The following is a 27,863-nucleotide window of genomic DNA, read 5'->3' as shown; positions in this document are numbered from 1 at the left end:
AGGTTGTTTTTTCCAGGAGTCGTTGCTTAGTAACCAATCAGATGATCTTTTCAGCAGGAGGGCGGGCTCATGGCGGCTTTGGTGACTACAGGTACAAACACCAGAACACACACACCGACACACACACTCTGAGTGCTGCATGACTTCCTGCCGGCGCTCTGAGGGATGCCGGTGCAGACGGTGTGTTTGGCTGAGTGTGTAACTGTGTGTGTGTTTGTTGCATCAGGCTGTTTGAGAGGAGGAAGTGGCCGAAAGTGAAGAAGCCTTCATCATCCCGAACGCTGTGAGTCTTCCTCCATGTTCTCCGTTGTGATTGGCCTGCATGGGGCGACTTCCTGCAGGACGCCTCCGTCCTGTCTGTCCGACACGCACACACACACGCACACACACACACACCCCATCACAACTAATGTTTTTAATCCACACTATAAAGAGGCTGTTTCCACTGAAGCTCGTTGATTATTAGAGGAAACATCAGCTGACTAATCGTCTGTTCGAGCCTCATGTCACATTCGCTGTGCTGAGACAAACATCTCCTGACCTCAGTCAGCACAGAGGTTAATGTCCAGAAGTCTCAGCCTGCAGGAGACGACGGCCACTGGGAACAGAAGGCATTTGACTAAAACTGAACGATTCTCCAGATCTAAATGATCCAAAGCCGAACACTAAAGACACTCAGCAGACTCTGAGGGGATTTGCTGCAGCTCTTTCTTACTGAGTAAATCTGGTGTTCTGGTTCTGGTTTTGTTTGTTCCCACTGTCGCCATAACAACGATATTTGGGTTTCAGGTTGTTTGTTTCCGCCTCTTGCATGCGCCTCAGTCGTCTCCAACATCGGACCCAAAGCCACTTGCAGCTGGTTTAACCTTCAGCGTTCCTGTGTTTGTGTGCAGAGGTCCGATCTGGGACGGCTGGAAGGGATAAGCTTCCTGATTGGCTGACACCGGCTCCAGACTCCGCCCACCACAGCCGTCTGAAGCAGGAAGGCGTGGCCAAGGAGGTGACATCACAGATCGACCGCCACGACCCTGTGTCGGCGGTCAGCCAATCACCTTCTGCTACTTTTGTGACATCACTGGGAGGAAACGCTGGACGCGCCTCTTCATCATCTGCTCCTCCCTCCTCTTCCTCCTCTCCGTCGGGCTGCTGCTGTCGCTCCGAGGAGGAAGAGGAGGCTGAGGCAGGAGGAGCAGGAGCAGGAGGAGAACAGGGAAAGGAAACATTTAGAAAGCATCACTGTTAAAGTCACATCTTCCCAGATAAATTCCTCCTTATTCTTGTCTGATTTTGAATTAAATTTGAGAAAATTTCTTCTTTTTAGAAAGATGAGTCAGAATCCTTCCTCCTCCTCTTCCTCCCATCGGCCGCCTTCATCCCGTGTTTTTGTATTTAGTTTGTCTGCAAGGCGCTGAAGGACCGCTTCGTGTTTGACGTCGCCACTAATGTGGTCATGTGATTTCCTCCTTTAACTTCACTGTTGGTTACCATGGTGACCGACAGCATTACTAACCCACGGCGCGCCACCGCCGCGAGAAGACGACGAGAACTTTTCTGATTGGAGGAGGAGTTCCTGACGTCTCGTGAGCCAATCAGAGACAGGACTCTGTTTTTGTGTGTGTTTGATTTTTAACCGTCCAATCACCTTCCTCCTCCTCCTCCTCCTCCTCCTCTTCCTCCTTTTTATCCACTGAGCTGATGGAGGAACGGATCTGGAGGAAGGAAAAGCTTCCAGGAAAACATGACTGGACTCACACAGGAAGTTGAGATGTCAACTTCCTGTCTGCAGAGTTTCTCTAGTATTCATTCATAAAGTAGTTTCTGTTCGGTAAGGGCAGAGATTTGCTCTGTTGGGCGGGACATGACGTCTTTACTCTGCAGTTTTAACTCTGATTTCCTACATTTCCCACAATGCCTTCATGAATGTGTGGAGTTGCTGTTCAACATGTCAGCTTCCTCCTGCTAGCTCTGCTAGCTATCAAAAATCAGAAAATGCCAAGTCATTGGTTGCTATGGTGATCCCCTCCTTAAGAGATGTGCAGGTGGAGAAATTCAGCAATATTATAAATCACAACATGAACATGATTATGTTTTGGTTGAAACTTGTAAAGACTTTATGGTGAATAAATGTGATGTTTTCTGATCTGCTCAGAAACTATGGAAACCCATTCATACCATGAAACAGGAAGTCATATTATTAATCTTTATATTATCATTATTGTTGTTACTACCAGAGCTTCTGTTAGTAATACTTTTACCTATGAGAATATTGAAGATTATTACTTTATTTAATGTACTGCATTAATAAAGAACCTGAGAGAAGAATGAAGGTAGAAAGAGGAAACATCGACCGATGTTTTTCAATAAGTTTATTCTTTTATCCATTCCTTTGAACGTTTATAACTTACTGTTTTGTTTTTGTACTTTACATATTTTGATGTTAATGTTCCATTAACATCAATATATGAATATTTTAAAATCAGAGGAAGCACGGCCGTTTTCCTCTTTATTCTGACTTTAAAACTTGTATTTATGACTTCCTGTTTTCTTTCTTTAATGGCAGGAATGGGCTTCCATATGAATCTCCTCTTTCTGCATTAAAAATGTTTTTATGATTTGAGTAAAACGGAGGATCTGCTGGAAGCAGGCTGGTTGATTCTGTGTGATTCGGACTCTGGACCTGTGAAGGTTCACGTTGGGTTCAGTCCGTCTGACCCAGAGGTTGCTGGTTCTGGGTTCAGTCCGTCTGACCCAGAGGTTGCTGGTTCTGGGTTCAGTCCGTCTGACCCAGAGGTTGCTGGTTCTGATCCAGAAGCTGTTGGAGAAGTTCCCTCCTCTCCAGTGTGAATCCAGTCCGTCTCGCTCCGATCCGCCAACCTCGGTTGTGTTTGAATGTAAAAGTTTAGATGTGTTTTTATTTGTAAAGATCGGGCCGGTTCTGACCGGACTGGACACGCAGAAGGACAAACTGCAGAGCACTTTGACTGGTGGACGATTGTTGCAGCCCCACTGACCGGTGGAAACACGGGTCACTGAGTTTAGTCTGTGAATAAAGTGTTGAACGCCAAACTACTGAGTGAAAAATGTTTCTGCACCAGGCAACGCTGAGAAGCTGCATAACCAGAAATTAACAGCAATAAGTTTATTTATTTAGTCTTTCCTGAAGAAAAATGGGGATTTCTTCCTGAAAGTCAAATTTCCACCACAGTATTAATTTATAAATTTATTCCAAACTACATATTTAGTAGCTCTGGTCTCGGCACTAACTGAATAGCTAGCTCAGTGCTAATTATTTAGCATCAGGCTAAATATTTAGTTTTAATCAATCAGTTTTATTGATGAAGCACCCTTCATACTAAAAGCAATATTTAGCTAAATATTTACCTCGACTAACTAAAACTGAGTTTATAAGTGAGTAGCTAAACTAAACCATCTCCTTTCTGACACCTTGACCCTTTGGGGTCACGAGGTGCTGGTGCCTCTCCAGAGGTCAACGGGCGAGAGACGGGGTCACCGACGGGTCACCAATCCATCGCAGGACAGAGACAGACAACAGCACACTGAGTGAGACCTACGGAGAATTTATACAAACCAGTTAACCTGACAGGAAACCAGAGAACCCAGAGAGAACATGCAGAAAGTCCGAGGGAATCAAACCCAGGACCTTCTAGCTGCAAGGTAACAGTGCTACCAACTGCACCACTGTGCAAGTTTATTTGGTTAAATATTTAACTAGCTTAGAGAAAAAAAAATATTAAGTTTCAAACTAAATAAATATCTAGTTATGAGTTAGCTAAATATTTAGCCTGTAGCCAAACATTTACTTTGGAGCAAAGTAGTTTAATTTATTCAGAAAGCTAAATATTATTTTGGAAATTAAATATTTATTTTGACATTGTGACATTCATAAGTTAATGTATAACATGATGAAATGATGACTGAACCTCATGTCAGGATAAATAAACCCAATCAGCAGCAGGAGCCCTGAAGAAAGAAAACCAACCAAACTGGTAAAACTGCGATAATTAAGGTTTATTACAGAAAAACAAAGACTAAGAGCAAAAGGAAACCGAACCAAAGCAGAGAGAAAACAGCGACCCGGTCCCAGGAGGAACCTCCGCCTCAGTCGCTCGTCTGCAGAAAAACAAACGTTTCTGTTAGTAACTAATAATCGGATGTGAACCGCAGAGCGGACCGGGCCGGACCCACCAGAACCACCGCGCCGCTGTGTTCGCGGGTCCGGAGCCGCAGCTTGTTCACGGCCGTCTCGGCGATGTCTGCTCTCTCCTCAGCACCGTCCAGATCCTGTTGGATTTTTCTGAAACGGACGCTGGTGTTGCTCACCTGCTCCTCCTGGCGGACAGATGGGGGAATGACACCAAATGAAACCACCGGATGGAGACGTTAAAACAAAAGTTTTACTCTGATCTACAGATAACCTTTGACCCTTCCTGTGATGCAGCTCTTTGCGTTTTTCAGGCTGCTGATGTTTCAGAATAAAAGCGCTCTGAGCGTTCCAGACACTCACTGCGGTCTCAGCTTGTCTCTTGTAGCTCTTGGCTTTGGCCTGAAGCTTCTCGATCAGTTCCTGCATCCTCAGCAGAGTCTTCCTGTCCTCCTCCGACTGCGGGACACAGAACCAATGAAGCAGCGGCCCAACAGAACCAGAACCAGAGCAGCAGCGGCCGGCGGCGGCTCAGACCTGCAGCGACAGCTCCTTCGCTCTCCTCTCAGAGCGACGAAGGCTCTTCTGAAACTCCTCGCTCCTCTTCCTCTCCTCCAGCAGCTCCAGCTGAAGCTCCCTGACCTGCAAACAGCAGAAACTGAGATACAGGCTCTGGAACAATACATTCTTTTATTTAACCATTATTTTGTTACATCAAAGGGTTTTTGTAAAAAAAAAAAATTGATCAAGATCAATTTGCTAAAGAAATGAACAGTGGAACATTTTGGGGTTTGGAAACTTAAGGACATTAATGTGTGTTTGGGTTCTGAAGCTACAAGCAGAAGCTCCTCTTTCTCAGCAGGTTGTTTGGTTTGGGTTCCGCCCGGATCCCCCAGAATCCCTCTGGGTTTAGCGGATCAGAACCGACAGCCCGGCAGAACTTCTCCTCACTCTGGTCTCCAGCTTGTGGAGCTGCTTCCTCCCTCCTCTCTGGGCCGCCTGCTCCGCCTCGTCCAGCTTCACCTGCAGGTCTGACAGAGCATCACAGCTCAGATCCTAATCTGGAATATAATCTACAGATTATTACTAATTCAGTTACAAGTTTATGAGATGAAAGAATTTAACTTTAATATTCTGTGGTTAAATTAATGAAAACATTTTTTAATCCCTTCTCATTCCCCAGCATCAACATTAATACTTTTTATCACTCATATTTACAGCACAATGCATTCTGGGTAACCAGCCAAACAGAGGTTCCTGTTTCCTGGTAGATCTAACATTTGTCTGGTCAGAGGAGGTGACCGGACTCCGTCAGGGTGGTGATCCCGGCCCGGGTCCAGACCTTTCACTGTGGCCTCCATGTTCCTCTTCATCCGCTCCAGCAGGCTGCTGCTGTCCTGCTCCTTCTTCAGCTCCTCGGCCATCAGAGCCGCCTGCAGGAACAGCGGCGTTCAGCAACCAAAGCATCAAACGCTCTGACCGAGCGCGGGGTCAGGGGTCAGGGTTCAGGACTGACGTCAGTGACGGCCTTCTTGGCCTTCTCTCCGGCGCTGCGGCTCTCCTGCACGGCCTCGTCCACCTCTCCGGTCAGCAGAGACAGGTCCGTCTCCAGCTTCCTCTTCTGGTTCAGCAGAGCCGCGTTCTGGAACGCAGGAAGCCTCGGGTCAAAGTCTGGACGTCGGCGACGGCAGAGGTCAGAGGTCGCCTGCGGCCGTACCTGAGTGCTGAGCAGGCCGACTCTCTCTGCCGCCTCCAGCATTTCGTTTTCACACGTCTTTCGGACGCGGTCGGTCTGTTCCAGCGCCGCTCTCAGCTCCGCCTCCTCTGCCGCCATCAGCGCACCGCGGCGCTCCGACAGAACCAGCTGCTCCTGGAGCTGATTGGCCGCCTGGACTTTATCCTCCAGCTCCGCCTGCTGCTCTTTGACCTGCAGCAGAACCAAGTGATGGGAACTGACCCATATGTGCGGGTGACCGCCTGATCAGGAGGGATTACCTGTGTCTGCAGGTGTCTGATGATCCTCTGGCTCTCAGCCGCCTGCCGGTTGGCGTGCGCCAACTGGACCTCCATCTCGTTCAGGTCCGACTCCATCTTCTTCTTCAGACGAACCGCCTCGCTGCGACTGCGGCTCTCGGCCTCCAGGCTGGCCTGCGCGCCGTCCAGAGAGCGCTGGTGGTTCCGCCTGGATGAAGGAGGCCGAATCAGAGTCGAGAGACTTCCTGTCTGAATCGGCTCAGGGGGAAAAGACCAGGGCAGAGGAGCGACTGAAGATACGTTTAGAGAAACTCTGGACATGCTGCCGTTTCCTCTGACCAGCTGAGACTCTGGTTGGGTCGTCAGTGAGGCAGAGGAAACAATTCAACACCTTGAACTGGTTCTGCCACAGTCCACCTAAACCAGAACCGTCTCATTTGCAGATCCCCGTTTTCTGAAAGCAGCTCAGCGGTAGCAGCAGCTGACAGCAGAGATCCAGGACTCTGAGGACACGAGTTCTGGACCTGGACCAGATCCAGAGACTGACCTGAACTATAGATTTAATTTTCTCATGTTCACTGCCTCATGCTGTGTGCAGAACTTTCACCATCTCACATGCAGTTCATCCTCACAGCATTTTAAAGTCTGGCTAATCGAGAAACTTAAACGTTTCTCTAAACTTCAGGAGTTTTCATGTTGACTTTTCTGATCCAGATTTCGCTGGAATGATGGATGGACTCAGACAGTCCGTGGATGATCCGTCCAATCCTCACCCAGCTCATTGTCAGACCTGATGCTCCTCTGCCTTTGGGTTCTCTTTCATTTCAGAACCGATCTGTGCTACCAGATGCAGTTTGAATGTTTCTGATTGGCTGCTTTAAGGCGTCAGGTACCTGAGCGTATCCATCTCTTCGTCCTTCTCTGCAATCTTTCGCTCAATCTCATTCCGAATCTGCTGCAGCTCCGTCTGGAATCTCAGGTTCTTGCTCTCCTCGTGTTCCAGCGTTCCCTGGTTGGAGGGGGAACCGGTCCAGTCAACCGGTCTGGTGAGTTCACAGGTACCTGGACTGAGGAGGAGTCTTACCTCTGCCTCTTCCAGAGCAGCTCTGATGTCACTCTTCTCCATATGGAGGATCTTCTTCGTTCTCTCCAGCTCATGGATGGTTTTCCCTTCTTCTCCAATCTGGTTGGTCAACTCGAGGATTTCCTCTGGGAAAAGGCAGAAATGAGGGATGTTTGGTTCTGGTAGGAAGACGTTTCTCTGATTCTCTTGTCCTGAACTCTAAACGTCCCCACATGCTCAGGCCCGCCGGACACGTCAACAAACGGCTCAGCAGTGAGTGGACAGGACTAACAGTAAGGTGTGTGTCTGTATCGATAGTCAAACATCATATTTAATCGTCCATCTGTTCTCTAAACGTTTGGCTCTGATCAGACCCGGTCCAGTAGACCAGGGTCTTGGTACCTTGGAGGTTTTTGTTTTCCCGTTTGGCCGTCTCCAGATGATCCAGAGCCTCTTCATAGCTGCTCCTCAGTTTGAACAGCTCTGTGCTCAGACTGCGAGACTCTCTCTGGGACGCCTCCAGCTCCGCCTGACCCTCCTCCTCCTTCAGCTTCCAGTCGCTCAGCAGCTGCGTCACACGTCACACACAGGTCCACTTTCCACCTCTACAGCTTGTTGAGTCGGGTTTCTGTTTCTGGACCAACCTTGTCAAAGTTTCGCTGCTTCTTGTCCAGAGCCAGAGCGGCGGCGTTGGAGCGCAGCAGTTCAGCTGCCAGGTCGTCGACCTCGGCCTGCAGACGCTGCTTGGTTTTCTCCAGTGAGGAACTCTTAGCCTGAGCCGCCTCGGTGGCTTCCTCCGCACTCTGCAGTTTCACAACTAACTTCTTCCTGCAAACATCAGAACAGAACCCTGAGACGTACAGCACAGGGTTCTGGGTTTCAACCTCTTGCGCCACAGGGAGGAACCCGCAGCCAGCTGGGTCCAGGCTGTGTGAGCGACGGGCTGAAGGCCGGTCCAGGTTTTACCTGGGACCAGTTCTGTAGAGAAACTTTGGTTGTTCCACTAGAATCCTCAGTGATGTAAAAACTGAGATCACAAAAACACCACCAACATATAGAAACCATCCCTCTGACCCCATCGAAACAGAATCTCTCATCAGCTAAGTGAACATGTCTAAGCTTCAGAACCTGGACGCTTTGGGCCGGTTGGGTCGGAGTGGAACCATCAGTGTCTTCTTACTTTGCCTCTTCCAGCTCCTCTATCTTCAGCACAGCTTCTGTCTCATACTTGGCTCTCCACTGGAGCGCCTGGCCGTTGGCTTGAGACAAGGCCTTCTGCAGCTGGGCTTTGGCTTCCTGCTCCTCCTCCAGCTGCTCCTTCAGCAGGCTGCAGTCGTGACGGGACGCCTGGACAGCGTGAGCCAGAGCAACCCGGGCCTTCAGCAGACATGCAGACATGGTGAGAGACTCAGCAAACATCTTTCTAGATTGTTGTCTCCACTTAAAGCGCAGAACTTTGCATGGGATGGGTTCAGTGTTACCTTGCTGTCTTCCTCCAGTTGCTTCTTCAGATTCTCAGTGTCTTGGCTAAGGCTAGCCTTGAAGCGCTGCAGCTGACCAATCAGGGCGTCCCGCTCCTCTAAACGGCGGCCATACTCAGCTGAGAACAGAGCAGGAATGATCTGATTATCAGTCTGACCGTTTCTTTGTGTCCTTCAGGACAGAAAGTTTCCACAGACTCAGCTGTTCTCGGTTTTAGTCAGCAGTGCTGCTGTTGCTTCTGTCATCGATCTGATGCAGATGACATTCAGCTGTTTCCACCAGATGACCAAACAATCTCAGATCACCCTCTTAAAGTAAACCACAGACCGACACAAACACTTATTCTTCTAACCTCCATCTTTCTGTGGGAAACATTTGTTCCCTGAAAGCATCAGGTCTGTATCTGATGCAACATGCTAACATCATGACTTTCTTCTCCTGACCAGAGCAGGAAGTGGCAGCAGGTCTGGTCTCGTGTCTCTGCTGTCCTGATCTCTAAAGCAGCAGCAGGTAGACTCACCCAAACTGCCAGTAATGGTTCCACAGTGACAGAACGATGCTGAACGTTTTGGAAGGACTGGAGTCTGTCTGGTTCTGTGGAGAACCAGAACCTGGAGCCCTCAGAAACCTGACTAATGTTTACTCCAGGACCCAGTGGGCTTTAGCCTGAGTTTAATGTTCACCATCATTGATGATGGCTGTTTGGTCGTTCATTCATTCCATCCTGTGTGTTTTACCGGTTTGGGTCAGAGCTCGGGCTTTCTGAGCAGACACCTCAGCCAGCTGCCTCTGCAGCTCGTCCGCTCTGCTCCGGCTTTCATTCAGCTGGTCCTCAATCACCCGGCACATCTTCTCCACTGTCCCCTGCATCAGAGGAGCATCAGTCAGAATTACCTGCAGGCAGCAGAACCAAACCAGCCACGTTAAAGTCCTGGTTCACCTTGGCTCGGCTGAGCTGCTCCACGCTGACGGCCAGGTCGTCGGCCTCCAGTCGGATCTCGGTCTTTTCCTTCTCCAGTTTCTGTTTGACTCTCTGCAGAGCGTCGATCTGTTCGCTGAGCTCCGCCACCGAGTCCGAGTGCTTCCTCCTCAGACTGGCAGCTACGGCCTCGTGGTGAAGCCCCGCCTCCTCCAGCTCCCGCCGCATCTTTTGCAAGTCTGCCTCTCGCTTCCTGTTGAGCAAATCGACTAAAGTTACTGGAAACAGACTGAGCAGGTTTAGTTTTAGCCCCTTTATCCTGTGACTGCTGTACATCTTTAAGAGCCTGAGACACAGGAAGCTGCTGCAGTTGAGCTTCCTGGCCTCCATCTTCCCTGATGCCTCATCTGACCGATGATGCTCTAACTGGACCTGGTGCTGCATTCTGTCCCTTCAGAAGCGTTCCTGGATCCTTCGGGTTGCTTATGATTGAGCAGTGGGTTTTCCTGTCATCACTCTGGAGGTGAACTACCTGCTTAGAGCCACCTGAGCCGCTGAAGCTCCTCCTGCCTCCTCCAGCTTCTCTCCCAGCTGCTCCAGCTCCGTGGCGATGTCGTTCCTCTGACGTTCGGCTTTGACGCGACACGCCCGCTCCGCCTCCAGCGCCTCCTCCAGCTCCTCGATTCGGGTCTGCAGGAGCAGCCAAACCACTGAAGCATCCAGGATCAGAGGAAGATCCGGAAACCTTTGGTTCTGTGACCCACCTGCAGCTCCTTCATCTTCTTCTGAAGCTGATCACTCAGAGTCTGCTGGTCCTCCAGCCTCTCATGGAACTGAACCAACTCAGAGTCTTTCCTTTGGAGCAGAAAAGTGGAATCACAAACATTAGTTTTTGCCTGGTTACTTTTAGCGAAAGGCTGATCTTACTTCTTCAGTCTCTCCTCCAGATTTTCCTTTTGGTTCTCCAGGTCCTTCACTGAGTCCATGCAGAGCTTCAGGTCGCCCTCCAGCTTCTTCTTCGCTCTCTCCAGGTCACACCGAGTCTTCTTCTCCAGCTCCAGGGAGGTTTCAACCTGCACAGAGGATATGACATCACAGCGTCCCGTAGATGAACCACAAACTGTTTAGATGAGCAGGAACCTTTTCCTGCCATCTGGAACTGGTTGGTTTGACTAAAGTTTAGAGCCTTTAATTTCACCAAAACTGGAGTTTTTCTGAATAAACTCTAAACTGACGTGTTTGGCTGTTCTGTAAACTTTCACTTGAATAAAGTGAATAAACTTTAGCTTGTTAATATTAGCTTCTACTAAATACCGTATTGGTTTGTTGCGTTAGCATTAGCTGGTCTGATTAGTGACTTAGGTTTGGAACAGTTAGCCTGCTGGTTAGCGCTGTCCAAAGCTGCCCAGTTGAACTTTTCTTACGTTATCCACTTGCTGCTCCAGACGGGCTTTGACCTTGGCCAGCATGTTGACCTTGTCCTCCTGAGCCTGAAGGTCGATCAGCACCTGCTGGTGAGCCTCCAGCAGAGCAGCTTTCTCTCTGCTCAGAGACGCGATGGATTCGTCCAGGACGACCATCTCGTTGGTCAGGTTCTTCACCTGCAGGGAGCGGAGAGGTTCAGCCTGCGGGAAGCGCAGCAGCAGCAGCAGCAGCAGCGAAACGCTGCGAGGCGCCGCACCTTGTTCTCCACTCCGTGCCGCTCCTTCTCCACTCTGGCCAGCGTCATCTCCAGATCGTCCACGTCTCTCTTCAGGGACAGCACCTCGTCCTCCAGGTGACGCTTCTTGGACGTCAGGCTGGCGCTCGCCTCCTCTTCGTCCTCCAAACGCTCCTGCATCTCCTTCAGCTTGGACTCCAGAGAGATTTTGGACTGGATCAGCTGGTTGCAGCGGTCCTCTGCGTCCATCAGGTTGTCCTGCTCCTGATAAGGAAGATTAAAAACTAGACTCTTAATATTTTAAATAAGATTGTTTCTATTTTGTTGGCTCCGACCCAAACGGCCCCGAAGATCTTTAAAGTGTTTTATGGTCTGAAGAAGGAAGAAAGATTTGGAGGTGAAACTGAAGGCTCAGTGTTTCTTACAGCTTGCAGCTGCAGAGCCAGATCCTTCTTCTCTTGGACCAGAACCACCTGCCGCTGCTCGGCCTCCTGCCGCTTGACCTCTGACCTGATGAAGAAAAGCCCAGCAGTCAGAGAACTCAGGAGAACCTTCTCCAGATGTTTCATTCTAACATGGAAGCCGACCGTTCAAACGCTTCCTTCAACTTGGCGAAGTCGTCCTTCAGAGCGGCCAGCTCCTTCTCCACCTGGGCGCTCTTCAGCAGGGGGCGGAGCTTATAGAAGAGCATCATCCACGGCCAGGTGCGCACCGAGAAGAAGGCCCTGAGGTTGAACTGGATCACCGTGGAGGCGTCCCTGACAGGAGGAACCACAAACATCCGGCTTCACTGTCCGGTCCGGGTTTTACCAGAACCGCCTGAGTTTGAGTAAAAACCTGGATCTTCTACACATGAAAGATTGAACATTGTTCTCCAACATGGCTGCTGCAGGAAACAGGAAGACTGATGGCGGCCATATTGACCTCTTCAGCTTCAGCTCCTGAAGTTCCATCCTCATCAGTTTCCCCCGGCACTTGGCCTGAACCGTGGTGATGATGTGGGACAGACGGCTGTCCCTCATGTCCTCCAGCTGTCCCAGCAAACCCGCCTTAAAGAAAACCTGAGGAGGACAAATTACTGAATCATTCGTTTGGGTCAAACTGGGACTGAGTTGGTTTTCTACCTTTGTGTGTCCGAACTTGTACTGGTTGTGGTCGATGTCCAGGGATCCCAGCAGCTTCTCTGCAGCCTTCCTGCTGTCCATGTACGAGTCCTCCGGGATCGCAGACGGGTTCAGGATCCGATACCTGACAGGAAAACCACGAGTCAGGAGAATCCCAGAGCCGAAGGTGAAACCTGAGCGATGCATCGTCCTTCAGTTCATCAGCGTGAAAAAGATTCAGCTAATAAATGTTAGAGATTAAACCAAAAACATGTTTATATCCATGTTTAGGCCCGTCACAGTAAGGAATAAATCAATTAATCACCTGAGAAATGAAAACAAACGCAATAATTTCATTTTGCTTGATTTATTGAATGATAACTTCTTCAGTCTGATGTTTTGGTCTGAGTTCGTCCTTTTATTAAAGGATCATTTTGTTTCCAGAGATTTCATCTGTTTTGTTTGGATATTTAAAATGTCTTCAAGTTCCAAATGTTTATCAGTTTTTAAATGTGTTCTTACATTATTATGCCATTATTACCATCATGTTACTGAAAATGGTCTCAAAACAACAATATATCGTTTATTGGAATAACTTCTGGGGCATTTTATCCCATGTTGCCATGGTAACAGGGAGGCCATTTTAACGGGTTATTTGCCAGTTTTATGACATAACGTCATCACCCACTGACATTCGTGGCTCAGAGTCGAGTGAAAAAGTGAAAAGGTCAAAGTTCAAAGAAGAAAACCCTTCTGAGAGCCTGGGGGGCTTTAAAGATGGCCGCTACGTCCAGATCACAGGGGACCGGCTCTGACCTTTGACCCAGAGTTCCTGTGTCGGGTTAAATTTCGGGACTCACCGCTGTTTAAATTCGGCGTAAGCGATTCGGTTGGGAAAGCCTTTCCGGCAAATCCGGATCCCCTCCAGGACTCCGTTACACCTGAGCTGGTGGAGCACCAGGAAGGGATCCATCACACCTGGGAGACAAACACCGGTCCCCTCAGCAGGAGGCGCACACGCACACACACACACACACACCCGTCCAAACGACCAACACACGTTCACCAGGAAGACCAAGTACCCAGAGCCATTTCAGGAACATCATCAAACCTGCCGACTGGTTTCCCTGGTTACTGGTTTCTCTGGTTACTGGGTTACCTGGTTACTGGGTTACCTGGTTACCGGGTTACCTGGACTCTTGGTCTCGTTTGGGATGATGCAGCGAACAAAGTGAGGCTGAGTGCTGCGGAGGTTGGCCATCAGCTTGTTCAGGTTTTCCTGCCGTTAAGCAGAGAGAAGGAAACTTTACGCCGTGCGTAAATACGACTTCCTGCTGGTTAGCGCAGGACTCAATGTGAGGACGACTTCAGGAGACGGACGGACGGACGGATCTCAGATGTCTTTGTCTCTCACAGTAAGGCTGAAACTGAAGACACAGATCCTCTCATGTCTCATTAAACATTCGTTTTCCTCCAGAGGGAAGGAGAATTCAGACTCCATTTTGTTTTTTATATATTCTGTCATCATCCGTCTCCTCATGACAATGAATGAGAAACCTGTAAACTATCTTGTGATTTTGTCATTAAAAGAATGTCAGCGATATCTCAGCACATTTTCCCAACAATATGAAAAGAATCAGATAAAATGCGACAAAGACTGAACGTTTCATCATGAATGGCCCCGTTGGTCCGGTCATCTCCTCAGTTGTAGCTTTTCTCACGCCGTTCTGACTCACCTTGTGCAGCTGTGAAACCGTCTGGAAAGAAGCAGCCTTCCTCTTCCTGTGCTTGGTCTCCCCCTTGTGGTCACCAGCTGACACTGCGGCTAACAGGAGAACGGACTGTTTGTTGCTGCCGGTTGCTGGCGGTTTGTGAGTTCGGTGCTGCTGTACCTGTCTCAGAGCAGACGTAGTTCTCAAAAAGCCCGGCCATCAGCTTGTTGGAGGATTTCTGGAACAGAGCGACCACCGTCTCATTCAGAGGATCTCTGTTCTTATCCAGCCAACCGGTGATGTTGTAGGGAACCTGCAGGCAACGCAGCAGGAGTCAGGGCAACCAGGGGCCGAGCATCCAACCATACATCCAACCAACCAGCCAGAGGCTGAGCATCCAACCAACCAGAGGCCAAGCATCCAACCATACATCCAACCAACCATCCATCCAACCAGCCAGAGGCCAAGCATCCAACCATACATCCATCCAACCAGCCAGAGGCCAAGCATCCAACCATACATCCAACCAACCATCCAACCAACCAGCCAGAGGCTGAGCATCCAACCAACCATCCATCCAACCAACCAGAGGCCAAGCATCCAACCATACATATATCCAACCATACATCCAACCAACCATCCATCCAACCAGCCAGAGGCCAAGCATCCAACCATACATCCAACCAACCAGCCAGAGGCTGAGCATCGACCAACCATCCATCCAACCAACCAGAGGCCAAGCATCCAACCATACATCCATCCAACCAGCCAGAGGCCGAGCATCCAACCAACCATACATCCAACAAACCAACTAACCAACCAACCAGGGGCCGAGCATCCAACCATACATCCATCCAACCAGCCAGAGGCCGAGCATCCAACCATACATACATCCAACCCATCATCCAACCAACCAGCCAGAGGCTGAGCATCCAACCATCCATCCATCCATCCTCCCTTGCCTTCAGACAGCCTCAGGTGGAATAGCTACCAGGAGGCCCAGTTCTGGGTCTGAAGTGATACCAACTGGACCAGAACAGAACCAGGTACCCACCACTCCCGCGTAGTGAACCAGCTCAAAGTGGGTCTCGTATTTGCGCTTCTTGTCGGGCCGTGGGCGCTGGAAGTTGGGGGATTTCCCCAGGTGGTGGTCGAACAGTTTGGTTTTCAAGCTGTGGTCCGTGGCCTTGGGGAACATGCACTCCTCCTCCATGATGGACAGGATTCCCATTGGCTTCACACACAGACAGCAGCAGTTCAGTGTTTGCATGTAGACTCTCCTCCTCCAGGCGACCAGCAGACTCACCCTCTCAATGAGGTCGATGCAGGCCTGCAGGTCCAGACCGAAGTCTATGAAGGTCCACTCTATCCCCTCGGTCTTGTACTCCTCCTGCTCCAGGATGAACATGTGGTGGTTGAAATACTGCTGCAGCTTCTCGTTGGTGAAGTTGATGCACAGCTGTTCGAAGCTGTTGAGCTGCAGGAGAAGGAGACATGATGGATGTGAGGAGCGTTTACCAGCAGGAGTCCAACAGGAAGCCTGTCTTTAGCAGTGGGACGCACTCTTCTGCTGATGCGCTAGTTCCATTGCTAATTTTTTTGGTTAGCATTGTTGCTAACATTGAAAACGTTTAGCACACTTAGCTTTCCTAGCGCTCCCTTCCAAAGCACTAATTTACTGGGTTGTTTTGCAAACTTTCAGTTGAATAAAGATCAACGTCTGTTTTGATTTTCAGCTGTTAAGAATATTTAAGAAGTTAGCTGTTTATATTCATGCTCTTATTCTGAAGTCTGTTTATGCAGCAGGTCAGTTTCCCCACATTCTCCACCCATGATGCAGTGCAGCAGATGATATGTGTTTTGTACCCAGAATCCATTGCTGTAGAAGTACAGTAAATGTCTAAAATGTACTGGTGTGATGCGTGCTAACAGAGTTAGCGAAACCCAATAACTACAAACTGAAGGTCTGTTCCACAGAATGTGTTGTATAACGAATCTGATTCTGATATCAACATGGCTGAAGTTAGCATTTTAACACATTAGCTTCTGCTAATTACCATGTAGGTTAATGTTAGCGGAACTGATGTTTATGACTAGTGATTCAGGGTTAGCGCAGTTAGCGGTGCCTACCACTGAGGGAGGGTATCGACCCTTTAGCATTAGCTTCTGCTAATTAACATATTGGTATAGCATCTGAACGGAACTAATGTTTATAATAATGTGCAGCTAACTATTTAGCTAACCACTGGTCTTTACTAAACACTGTGTTCACATGTCAGTTGGACCTCCTGACAGTTTTAGGTAGCAAACTCAGATTCGTTGGCTCCTTTGGTGCAAATCAGGTTCAGAAAAACTTCAGTTTCTTTAAATCAAACTAAATCTGCTAATTCTGCTTTGATTTTCTAAGTGCAGACATTAAAACCTGAAAACATGATCCTTTAAATGTTTCTTGGTCTTGTTTCTTCTTTACCTCGAAGATCTCGAACCCAGCGATGTCGAGGACTCCGATGAAGTACTGACGAGGCAGAGCGGTGTACAAAGACGAGTTGATCCGCCCCACCAGCCACTTGAACATTCGGTCGTACGTGGCTTTGGACAGAGCTGCCACCGCGTAGTTCACCTGGACACAAACATCCTCCGGTCATTTTAAATCCACTTCACCGCGGATCTGGGCCGGATCTGCTGATCACCTGCTCCACTGTCTGCCCTTTCACTATGAACTCGTTTCCAACTTTGACTCTGGGGTTCAGGAGTCCTTTCAGCAGCTCCGAGGAGCTGATGCCCATCAGGTACGCCGCCTTGTCAGCACCTGGAAACACGAGACAGACCCAGAAAGATCCAGGAAGGAAATCACTTCATATGAAGCTTCTAGTATTCATGGGTCCCAGAGATATCAGGACTGAGGGATTCATCAAGGGTCTATGCTGTGGTTAGCAAGCTAAATATTTAGCTAGCAAGCTAAATATGTAGCTAGCAAGCTACATATTTAGTTAGCAAGCTACATATTTTCTTTACAGGTAAATATTTAGCACCAAACTAATTATTTAGCTTACAAAGTAAATAAATATTTATTTTAATGGTAAATATTTAGTTTAGACATAAAAATTTTAAGATTTTGTTTGTAAACTAAATGTGTAGTTGGGGCTAAGTATTTATTTTAGAGGTAAATATTTAGTCTGTAACTAAATATTTAGACTTTAGTTTTAATCTGAATATTTAGTTTGTGGCTCCCTGTGTCTGCTGAAGGAAACCAACATGTCTTACTTTCTGTCCCATCGGCTTCAGCCTGCTCTTCTCTCTGCTTCTTCTTGAACTTCATGTTCCCAAAGTGCATAATGGCTCCAACGAGTTTGTAGCAGCCGAGCTTCTCCTCCGCAGTGAATCCCAGAGTGTCCATGGCGCGCTGCCGCAGACAGACAGGAACCACAGATTATCCCCCAGCAGGGGGCAGACAGGAGGCGGGTCGGGGGTCACCAAGGTCGCCTACGTCAGTGAGACTCAGCTCCTCGCCGTCATTGACGCCCTCCACCGTGGTAACGCCCTGGGAGCAGAAGTGGTAGTCGTAGGGGTTGGTGGTCACCAGCAGCAGGTCTGCAACACATCGACCGAAAAATCAGGTCCAAACAGCAGGGGGCGCCACATCTACAACAGGTAAAATCAGGTCCAAACAGCAGGGGGCGCCACATCTACAACAGGTAAAATCAGGTCCAAACAGCAGGGGGCGCCACATCTTTAATCCAGAAAATAAGATAAAACATTTCCGAGTTTCCATGCCATAATGCCAAATATTTAGCTTAGAGATAAATGTTTAGTTTATGCTAACTCCATAGTTTCCATAAACACATCCTGTGAGATCTGAGAAGATTTTCTGCTGCTTCTTCGCTGCTTTTAATGGTTTTATTGGTTTTAATGTGGAGAAAATGTCCATCTGGTTTGTTGGGTTTGAAGCAAAGGACCAAAATGAGGCAGAATGCATTAATAGAGAATTTCAAACATTTAGATGAAACTAAATGATTTTAAGACGTTAATTCAGAAAAATGAACATGTAAAATCAGGTCCAAACAGCAGGGGGCGCCACATGTAAACAGTAAAACATGCTGAGCTAACATGATAACAAGAATTTAAAATGTTTTTTTAAATGCTTCATGTTGATAGTAAAGAAATCTGACAGAAGGACCAGATATGAAAACTTTACTGAAGAAGAATTTATATAAATACAAACAGGAGAGTTTTTGTTTAGACAAACTGATATTATTGTCATTTACGTTTGATTTTCTTTAAGATTTAATCAGATTATTATTATTATTATTAAAATTATTCAGTTTATTTTTCAGTTCTCGGTCCTGCAGGGTTTTCCGGGTCTGTGCAGGTCGTTCTCTCCGTCTGTGTTTCAACCTGATTTATTCCAGCTGTTTGATGATGTCATCGCGGTGGGCGTGGTTACCTTGCAGCTCTGGCTTGTGATTGGACAGGATCTGGTAGTAGATGTGGTAGCTTCTCTCTCCTGGTTGCTGAAACACGACTCTGGATTTTTCCAGGAGATCTGGAGGAAAAACACAATCAGGCTGATTTTCTGCTGTCAGTTCTTTGTGCAAATTTCAAAGTTGTTGAAAATTGCAAAGAAAATCAGTTTTTCATAAAATAATCATTAAACTTGTTGCCTTGAAGCTCTGGACGTCCTGAAGAGTTTAGATAAAATAATTCGACTCACAGATGTTGATGTCGGCAGACGCCAGCCTCCCAGTTGGACCAAAATGGATCCTGATGAACTTTCCCTGAAATGTCCAATCAGATTCAGTCACAGGCTGAGCAGTCCCGCCCCCTCTGGAGCTACTGGCCAATCAGATCGCGGCACTCACAAAGCGGGACGAGTTGTTGTTTCGGATCGTTTTGGCGTTTCCGAACGCCTCCATGGCCGGGTTGGCTTCGATGATCTGGTCCTCCAGGGAGCGCTGGACAGAACCAGAACCAGAGTCCAAACGTTACCAGAACCAGAGTCCAAATGTTAACAGAACCAGAACCAAAGTCCAAACGTTACCAGAACCAGAACCAGAGTCCAAACGTTACCAGAACCAGAGTCCAAATGTTAACAGAACCAGAACCAAAGTCCAAACGTTACCAGAACCAGAACCAGAGTCCAAACGTTACCAGAACCAGAGTCCAAACGTTAACAGAACCAGAGTCCAAATGTTAACAGAACCAGAACCAAAGTCCAAACGTTAACAGAACCAGAACCAGTCTTACTCCTCTCTTGATGTTCTCTCCCAGCGCCGCCACGGTGGCGAAGTACTGGATCACTCTCTTGGTGTTGACGGTTTTTCCGGCTCCAGACTCTCCGCTGGATCAGAACCGGCCCGGTCCAGAGAGAGAATCAGAGCAGCTGGATTTATTTTTTCACTGACACCAAAATGTCCCAACATGGTTTCAACAAACATGTAAAAATATGTACAAACTGCAGCTTTACGTAATAATTGTTTTTTTTTCAGACTTACGTGATGAGCATCGACTGGTTCTCTCGATCTGTGGAGGGAAGTTAAACCCGGAATGACCAAATCTGAAGAACCTTTCGGTAGTTTGGGTTTAGTAATTATTGTTTTCTGTATTTTGTTTGGATGGTGATGAATGTAAACAGAACCTGGTGGAACACCTGAACTCAGGTAGGTGAGTTAGAGCTGCAGAGTTACAGACTCAACTTTACATCAACACATTTAGCTGCAAATAAAATATTCAGGTTAAAATATTTAGTTTACAAACTAAATATTTTCATTAGAGCTCCAAACTAAATTGTTAGCTAATAACTACTTTACAAACTAAATATTGAGCTTGCTAACTAAATATTTAGTTTGGCTCTAAACATTTAGCTTCCCAGCTGTCTAGTAAATTTGGAGCTAAAAACTAAATTTTCTGACCTCAGACTTTATTTACTTTCCAAACTAAATATTTAGCTTGATAACAAAGAGTTTTGTTTGTTTGGAGCCAAATATTTACCTGGCTAACTAAATTGAGCCTAATGCTTAATTTGCTAACCTAGTTTAATTTTGAGCTAAATATTGAGCTTTCTAACTAAATATTTAGTTTCAACCCGAATTATTGCAGTTGATGTTTGAGTAAGTTTGCAGACGGCGCCTCCAGCTGAGGTTGTTCCTGACTTCCTGCCTGGCTGCGGTCAGTCTCCGCTCACAGTGACTCACTCTTCAGCAGGTCGCTGTAGGCGTTGTCAGCGATGGCGTAGATGTGGGGGGGCGTGTCCACTCGGCGCCTCCCTTTGTAAGCCGTAACCACCGGCGACAAGTAAACCGGCAGCCATTTGTAGGGATTGACCGCCACGCAGAACAGGCCGGAGTACGTCTGCGGCACAGAGCGATGCAGATGAGAGGAAGTGGTTTCCTGAGGTCCGGCTCCAGAAGCTTCCTGTGATACTTGCATAGATGATCCACATGCTGTAGCGCCTCCGGAGGTTGAAGAGAACCGACGCCTCGTTCAGGTGCGTCAGCAACGCCATGTCCTCCAGCATGTCGAACTTCGGCGGGTTCATCGGCTGCAGGTCGATTTCTTTAACCATCAGGAACTGAAACACAGCAGATCGTCAGGAAGGCTGGGTCTGCCGCCGTGAGACCCTCAGCAGGACTAGAACCAGGACCAGGTCCAGGACCAGGACCAGGACCAGGACCAGGACCAGGTCCAGGACCAGGTCCAGGTCCAGGACCAGGAGGTCCAGGTCCAGGACCAATACCCAGGACCAGGTTCAGGTCCAGGTCCAGGACCAATACCAATACCAGGACCAGGTCCAGGTTCGTCCAGGTCCAGGACCAATACCAATACCAGGACCAGGTCCAGGTTCAGGTCCAGGTCCAGGTCCAATACCAGGTCCACGACCAGGACCAATACCAGGACCAGGACCAGGTCCAGGTTCAGGTCCAGGTCCAGGTCCAATACCAGGTCCACGACCAGGACCAATACCAGGACCAGGACCCAGGACCAGGTCCACCAGGTCCAGGTCCAGGACCAGGTCCAGGACCAGGTCCAGGTCCAGGACCAGGTCCAGGACCAGGACCAGGACCAGGACCAGGACCAGGTCCAGGTCCAGGTCCAGGACCAGGACCAGGTCCAGGTCCAGGACCAGGTCCAGGTCCAGGACCAGGTCCAGGACCAGGTCCAGTCCAGGACCAATACCAGGACCAGGTCCAGGACCAGGACCAGGTCCAGGTCCAGGTCCAGGACCAGGTCCAGGACCAGGACCAGGACCAGGACCAGGTCCAGGTCCAGGTCCAGGTCCAGGACCAGGTCTGCATCTTAAACATCTTCTCTAATCAGCCTCTTCATACCAGAGGAAATGTTTTGGAGTTCTCAGAAATGACGTCCCCAAAATGAATCTCATGTATCTCAGAATCTCAGGAGCATCATGGTTAGTTTAGGTTAGGTTAGTTTAGGTTAGTTTAGGTTAGGTTAAGTTAGGTTACGTTAGGTTAAACTTTATTAATCCCATAGGGAAATTGAGGTTATCTGGTTATCATATCAGTCTTTATGATCAACTGTTTGGGTTTGTTTCAGTTTTCATGTTGTTTTTTTTTTGACTGGTTCAGGTTTCAAAATAAAGGTACTATAGTTTGTGTGGGCAGAACTTGTTGCTGCGTTTTTACCAGGTGTGAGTCCTTAGCATCTAATTATGTTTTTTTAAAAATGCTTAGTGTTTGAGTTGGGTGTTGTTGAGGTAGAATATTTTGTTGTTATCATTTAGATGAGCTTTTGCCCATTACATAGATATGCAATATGCCTATATTGGTTATTATATAGCAGGTGCTTGGATTGATCTTGTTAGCAGAAGTTCTGCATATTGGGTCGGTTTCAGACTGTAGTGTTTAAATCACACAAACTAAATAATCAATGCTGTGCTGCTGGACATTCATATTTAAATCAGGAAAATCTGATTCTTTAAAGATTTTTTTGACCTTTGACCTTGTGAGATAAAAACAGAATCACTTTGACTTAAAGCTGCAGTAATGAACATTTATTAAAAAATGTTTTTCTTCTATTTGTTAAAACTGTCAGCATGTGGTGATAATCTGTGAAAACATCAACAATATTATTACCACCAATCCCTCCAAAAACAACCAATCAGAGCCAGTAGGAAGGGCTTAGTGCTGCCAATCATCCTTGTGAATGCGTTGCTAATTGTTATTAGTGGTTACGCTAACTATCTTTAGCATTCACAACATTCACTGCTGATGGGGAGAAGGTGTAGCACAGGGGAGAGTGAGGCGGGTTAGGGTGAACGGCACGCACACGGGCTGATTGACAGCGCTAAGACCGGCCTCCTGGCTCTGATTGGTTGTTTGCAGTTAGCATCAGGTGAACGAAGAAGAGCTCAAATTTTTTTCTGTTTCATATTAAACTGTTACAACATGGTGACAGTTTCTACAAATTTATAAAAAGATTATTCTTTATAAAAGTTTTAAGCACCCAAGCTTAGTTTTCCCTAAATAATACTAAGTATTAAGCTAGCTGGGCTAACTGAAGCGTAGCGGTTAGCTAACCCGTCCGTCTCTGGTCTCCACCGTGGTTTTGTCTCCGTTCAGCTCTCTGACCTCCACTTCGATGTACGCTTCAGCTTCATCCGGCAGCCAAACGCGCTTCGTCCCTGGAAGAGTTTAGATCTGCATGCATCAGATACCAAGCAAAACATTATGACCACTGGCAGGGCAAGTGGTCATAATGTCCCTCAGGCAAAAAAATATTACTGGTTATGTGTTTTTACATTTAGAGCATCAGATATTCTACAGAGGCATGTAGACCATTTCTAAAGTTACTCAGTTAAATATGAGCAGCAATAATTTGGGTTGTTTTCTGTCATAAGATTAAAAAATGGCGGTTTATATTTGTTAATCAAGTTATTCTTTTATTTTTAAATGTCACACTTAAAAACTAAATATTTAGCTAAACATTTAGTTTACAGACTAAATGTTAGACAAATATTTAGTTAATTAGAAGCAAAGTGTTTATTTAGCTAAATATTTAGCTTGCTCAACAAATATTATTTATTTGGTGAGAAGTTTATATAAAGATTAGCGAGACCCAGGTCTGCTTGTGGTCCACTTATTGGCAAGTGAATTAGCATATTAGCTAACTATTTAGCTTGCTAACTAAACATTTAGTTTAAAACTGTTACATTTATAAATGAATGATTAACATGGTGAAAATATGACTGAATAATGAACCCGGTTCATCTTCTCTCATGACAGACTGAACAACCTAAATTATTGCTGTTAATGTTTGACTGAGTAAATTTACAAACAGCAGCTCAAAGAGAACAATCTGCTGGATTTGAATTTAATTTTTATCAGGACAGAAAACTATTAGGAATAATTACAGATCGCTGAGTATTTTCCACCTCATGTTCTCATGCATTTGACAATAGCAGGACACAAAACGGTTAAACTTGCAGAATAAGTTTGGGTTCATTGTTTAACTTTAAATTCTCCAGATTTTGATCAAACCCAGGATCTGCAGGAAGCTGTGGCAAGTCGAGTTGACAAGTCCTGCTGACCCGGCGTCATGTCCCACATCGGGACTGTGGTCATAATGTTCTGCCTGATGCATGCGGATGTGTTTACCGTCGAAGGCCTGGGCCCTGGCAGCCAGCTGCTCCAGGTTGGACAGGCGCAGATAACGAGCAGCTTCTCCAAACTCCTTCATGTCCAGGAAACGAGACATCTGAGGACACGGAGACACGAAGTCCAACAAGTTCTGAACTCAAGTTTCTGACTCTAGTTTGAGTCCAGATGTTTAGAAATGTCACAAAAAACAAAAACATGAAAATAAAGGTAAAGGAAAACAATAGAAATATAACATAAATCAGTTACTTTTGTCTTTACTTTCAAAAATTTAAATTTATTGATAATTATGAACGTAAACAAAATATATGTAAATTTATAAAAACTTACCTATATTTAAAATTATAATCACTCACTAAACCAAGTAGACATCAGTTCTTTGTGTGAATACGTTATTGTTCAGATTTATTGTTATCCAGTGGTAGAAACGGCTAGCATAAACGTTAGCTACACTGCGCATAAACATTAGTTCTGCTAATGCTAAAGGGCTACACCAACACAGTGATTAGTGGAAGCTAATGCTAAAGCGCTGAGATGCTAACAGCAGCCATCAACGGCTTTTTATAAACTTACTAACTGTGTGTATCTGATGCATGTGGAGGACCAGAGCGCCCTCTGGTGGTCGCTTCAGTTCTATTTTCTTTCCTTTTTTTCATGGAGATATTTCAGAACCGGGCCTGTCGGGTTTGGTGAAGTAAAAACTGAATCAGGATGAAGTTTAACTTGTTTTCAGGAAATATTAAACCTTTTCTCACATTTGTGATGAAATGGAAACAGTAACGATTCGGTCCAAAGATTCGGCTCTTTGCCAAGTCCTGCATCTTCTCCAGAGCTTTCAGAATAAAAGCCTGAGTATTTTACCAGAGTCCCTCTTCACCAGCAGGCGGTGAGTCCTGAGGGCCGGACCCGGAGCGGAGCGGCGGTCTGGGCGGGTCCGGTTTCTGTCTGAGCTCATCAAGCCTGGCGGTAAACTCAGCTGATCCTCACAGCAGCTGCTGTTTGACTAACACTCACAGACTCCTGCTGTACTGCAGGTTCCTCACTAGAGGGCGATGTTGCTTTATTTACGCATCATTATATAGTTATTCCAGATTTTTGCACATACAGTATAAGACGGTAAATATTTTTTCTTTGTCACAAAAAAGAAAAAACTTAATTTTGAAAATCTTTTTTATCTAATAAATAGAATTTATCTCACAGATTATTTCAGATAAATCTGTTTACATCATCTTAAAAATTAATACAATAAGTCAAATATTAAGAAATAAAAAAGCAAAGCAAACTGTCAGCAGTTCTGTTTCTGACTGGAAAATATTATTTGGAAATTTACAGACTAACAGCAATAATTTGGGTTTTTAACTAATCATAAGAATATATGATGTTATTTTTTGACCACATTATTTATTAATTTATTAATTGCACAGTTTCAAATGAAATATTTAATAAGCAAGCTAGCTAAATGTTTAGGTTGGAGCTAAATATTTAGTTAATAAGCTTATTTAGTTAGCGATATTTAACTTAGTTAATTTTAACCGTGTTGAGCTAAATATTTCTAACTAAATATTTAGGTGCTAAGCTCAATATTTGTTTTGAAGCTAAATATTACTTTCTAAGCATTTAGCTGCAAATTTACCAAGATAAATATTTAGTGAACCAACTAAATATTTTGGTTGAACTAAATATTGCTAAGTTAGAAACTAAATATTTAGGTTGCCAACTAAATATTTATTTTCAAGCCAATCGTCCCTAACTAAATATTTAGCTAGAAATATTTAGCTTAGCTAGCTCCAATCTAACTGTATTGTCAGTTCACTGTAAAGAACAGATTTTTGTTTTTTCCCCTCTACACCAGCTTGATGAGCAGCTGCCGGGGCTGCTGGGTAACGTAGTGCAGCAGGCTGTTCCTACCTTGCCGGTCTGAAGCTCTGCAGCGTTTCCTCTCTGAGGGTTGAAGTCGGTTCGGTTGTTCGGCTTTAAAAGCTCCCAGCATGTGACCGCCTCTGCTGCGGCTCACTGGGAGAACTGGTCTGACTGGGCGGCCATATAAGGTCAGACCTCCACCTGCTTCCTGCTCTTCCTTCATCCGGTTGCGTTGGAACCAAATCCAGACTTCTCCTCTGTCCTGATCAGCCAAATGGAAACTTTTACCAGGAAATTATTTTAAACCCGTTTTAGTTTCTAGATTTGTCGACATTTTAATGTTTTAATCCTTAAATAAATAAATGAAGAATTAAAAATTGTTTTATTTGATATAAACATACGTTTAGAGAAACTTTCTGATTAATTCGAACATTTTTGATCTTTTGAAAGCCTTCAGTTTAGGATGAAATTATTGGTTGAATAAAAACTGAAACATTATTAATTTGAACTTGCTGCTGAATGAAACTCTGAGTTATTTTTACCCAGCCTGGGTAGAGCTGATCCCCGCCGGCTACTGCAGCGGCAGACAGAAAATCCGGCTGGTTTCAGGGGGTTGTCGGTGCAAACCCAGGATTATTCTGCTGTGGACGTTTGGCAGACATCTGGAGCCTGAGGATGATGAATGAGAGGATGAAGAGCGGAGGCTCAGCGGGTCTGGTGTGTGGCTCATATGCTACACAGATCCCAGTAATCCCAGTCCCAGCGCTGCGGTCCCATCAGCTGTCCCAGCGCTCCGTCCATCAGCGGCTGGACAGAGGACAGAGGACAGGCATCGCACCGTCTGACATTTTCCCCCCGTTTTGTCACCATTCCTCTCTAACTCCTGCTGATTCTCTGTAATCCCTGGGAAAGTCGCAGTAAAACCAGGAGAGACACAAACAGCTGCAGCTCAGACACAAACGCTTCTGAAGCTGCACTGCTGCAGCAGAGGAAGCTGCTGCAGTTTGCATCAGTTTCTGCAGCTTCTGAACCAAAACGGCTTTAGACTCAATCTGGGAGGAAGATCTGAGACATGAAAACGTTTGAGTTAACCACTGGGTCTGGAATTAATTCATCGCAATTTAAAACAAAATCAACAGTTCAAAACCTCCTTACTGCTAAATTATCCAATAAATAATCCGAGACGCACCGATCCGGTACCAGAGGCTGAGTATCGTTAGATATCGATTCGAAACAGAAAAACTGACTTAAAACATCTCTTTTTATATTTATAAATGAAATTACAAGTTTATAAATGAATTACTGCTTTATGGGATTAATCTGCACCAGTTCATTTAAATACAACAATTGTGTCAGATTGGCCAAACATAGAAAACGACTTTAATCTGTTCAGTCTGAGGAATTAGAAACTGATAATTAAATATTAAATAATAAAGAAACGGATTAGGACGTTTTCGTCCTGGTCGTGGAACGCTGGACCAGCTCTACACCCTCGGCAGGGTCCTGGAGGGTGCATGGGAGTTCGCCCAACCAGTCTACATGTGTTTTGTGGACTTGGAGAAGGCGTTCGACCGTGTCCCTCGGGGAGCCCTGTGGGGGGTTCTCCGGGAGTATGGGGTACCGGGCCCTTTGATACGGGCTGTCAGGTCCCTGTATGACCGGTGTCAGAGTCTGGTCCGCATTGCCGGCAGTAAGTCGGGCTCGTTTCCGGTGAGAGTTGGACTCCGCCAGGGCTGCCCTTTGTCACCGATTCTGTTCATCACTTTCATGGACAGAATTTCTAGGCGCAGCCAAGGTGTTGAGGGGATCCGATTTGGTGGCCTTAGGATCTCATCTCTGCTTTTCGCAGACGATGTGGTCCTTTTGGCTTCATCAGATCGTGATCTGCAGCTCTCGCTGGAGCGGTTCGCAGCCGAGTGTGACGCGGCCGGGATGAGGATCAGTGCCTCCAAATCCGAGGCCATGGTCTTGAGCCGGAAAAGGGTAGAGTGCCTTCTCCGGGTCAGGGGGGGTGTCCTGCCCCAAGTGGAGGAGTTTAAGTATCTCGGGATCTTGTTCACGAATGGGGGAAGAAGGGAGCGGGAGATCGACAGGCGGATTGGCGCAGCGTCTGCTGTCAAGCGGGCGCTGTACCGGTCCGTCGTGGTGAAGAGAGAGCTGAGCCAAAAAGCGAAGCTCTCGATTTACCGGTCGATCTACGTTCCCACCCTCATCTATGGTCATGAGCTTTGGGTCATGACCGAAAGAACGAGATCGCGGATACAAGCGGCCGAAATGGGTTTCCTCCGTAGGGTGGCTGGGCTCTCCCTTAGAGATA

At 46.6% G+C, this 27,863-nt stretch overlaps 2 protein-coding genes across 7 annotated transcripts in view; one reads left to right on the top strand and one right to left on the bottom strand.

Moving 5' to 3' along the window:
- Positions 1-3,066, top strand: part of LOC116718907 (extracellular sulfatase Sulf-2-like) — a 43,376-nt gene extending 40,310 nt beyond the window's left edge. For 3 of the 6 annotated variants that reach the window (XM_032561215.1, XM_032561226.1, XM_032561203.1), the window contains exons 21-23: positions 55-91; positions 227-283; positions 894-3,066. In XM_032561215.1, the coding sequence (XP_032417106.1) occupies positions 55-91; positions 227-283; positions 894-924 (125 nt within the window). In that variant the 3' untranslated portion in view covers positions 925-3,066. The remainder of the gene's footprint in view (positions 1-54; positions 92-226; positions 284-893) is intronic. The other 3 variants (XR_004339019.1, XR_004339021.1, XM_032561233.1) reach the window with 3 other exon arrangements.
- A 942-nt stretch (positions 3,067-4,008) lies between these two features.
- Positions 4,009-26,453, bottom strand: LOC116718869 (myosin-7B-like). The gene is made up of 47 exons (XM_032561127.1): positions 26,089-26,453; positions 25,595-25,808; positions 23,687-23,786; positions 22,610-22,713; positions 20,500-20,643; positions 20,267-20,423; positions 19,568-19,595; positions 19,320-19,413; positions 18,935-19,027; positions 18,787-18,850; positions 18,520-18,618; positions 17,563-17,666; positions 17,340-17,478; positions 16,766-16,884; positions 16,546-16,695; positions 15,382-15,552; positions 15,130-15,309; positions 14,256-14,388; positions 14,100-14,188; positions 13,555-13,642; positions 13,224-13,341; positions 12,385-12,508; positions 12,185-12,321; positions 11,848-12,018; positions 11,686-11,770; positions 11,282-11,524; positions 11,025-11,201; positions 10,528-10,673; positions 10,365-10,455; positions 10,133-10,290; positions 9,622-9,853; positions 9,419-9,545; positions 8,681-8,799; positions 8,380-8,576; positions 7,844-8,027; positions 7,602-7,767; positions 7,221-7,345; positions 7,030-7,145; positions 6,158-6,344; positions 5,880-6,089; positions 5,679-5,804; positions 5,505-5,595; positions 5,114-5,193; positions 4,700-4,804; positions 4,526-4,621; positions 4,207-4,350; positions 4,009-4,131 (listed from the first exon to the last, which is right to left on the bottom strand). The coding sequence occupies exons 3-47, from the start codon at positions 23,784-23,786 to the stop codon at positions 4,120-4,122; spliced, it is 5,823 nt and encodes a 1,940-aa protein (XP_032417018.1). The 5' UTR covers positions 25,595-25,808; positions 26,089-26,453; the 3' UTR covers positions 4,009-4,119.
- Positions 26,454-27,863: the final 1,410 nt, after the last annotated feature.

Source organism: Xiphophorus hellerii, chromosome 1 (assembly GCF_003331165.1).
Source record: "Xiphophorus hellerii strain 12219 chromosome 1, Xiphophorus_hellerii-4.1, whole genome shotgun sequence".
Taxonomy (NCBI): domain Eukaryota; kingdom Metazoa; phylum Chordata; class Actinopteri; order Cyprinodontiformes; family Poeciliidae; genus Xiphophorus; species Xiphophorus hellerii.
This window is presented reverse-complemented; position numbering and strand designations above follow the sequence as displayed.

Excerpts from the sequence above, each read along its gene's own strand:
- LOC116718869 (XM_032561127.1), bottom strand. The coding sequence starts at position 23,786 with ATGTCTCGTTTCCTGGACATGAAGGAGTTTGGAGAAGCTGCTCGTTAT. Across the intron at positions 19,028-19,319 it reads GAGAGAACATCAAGAGAGGA|CGCTCCCTGGAGGACCAGAT; the intron begins GTAAGACTGGTT and ends GGTTCTGTCCAG. Across the intron at positions 5,596-5,678 it reads CCAAGAAGGCCGTCACTGAC|GCGGCTCTGATGGCCGAGGA; the intron begins GTCAGTCCTGAA and ends CTGTTCCTGCAG.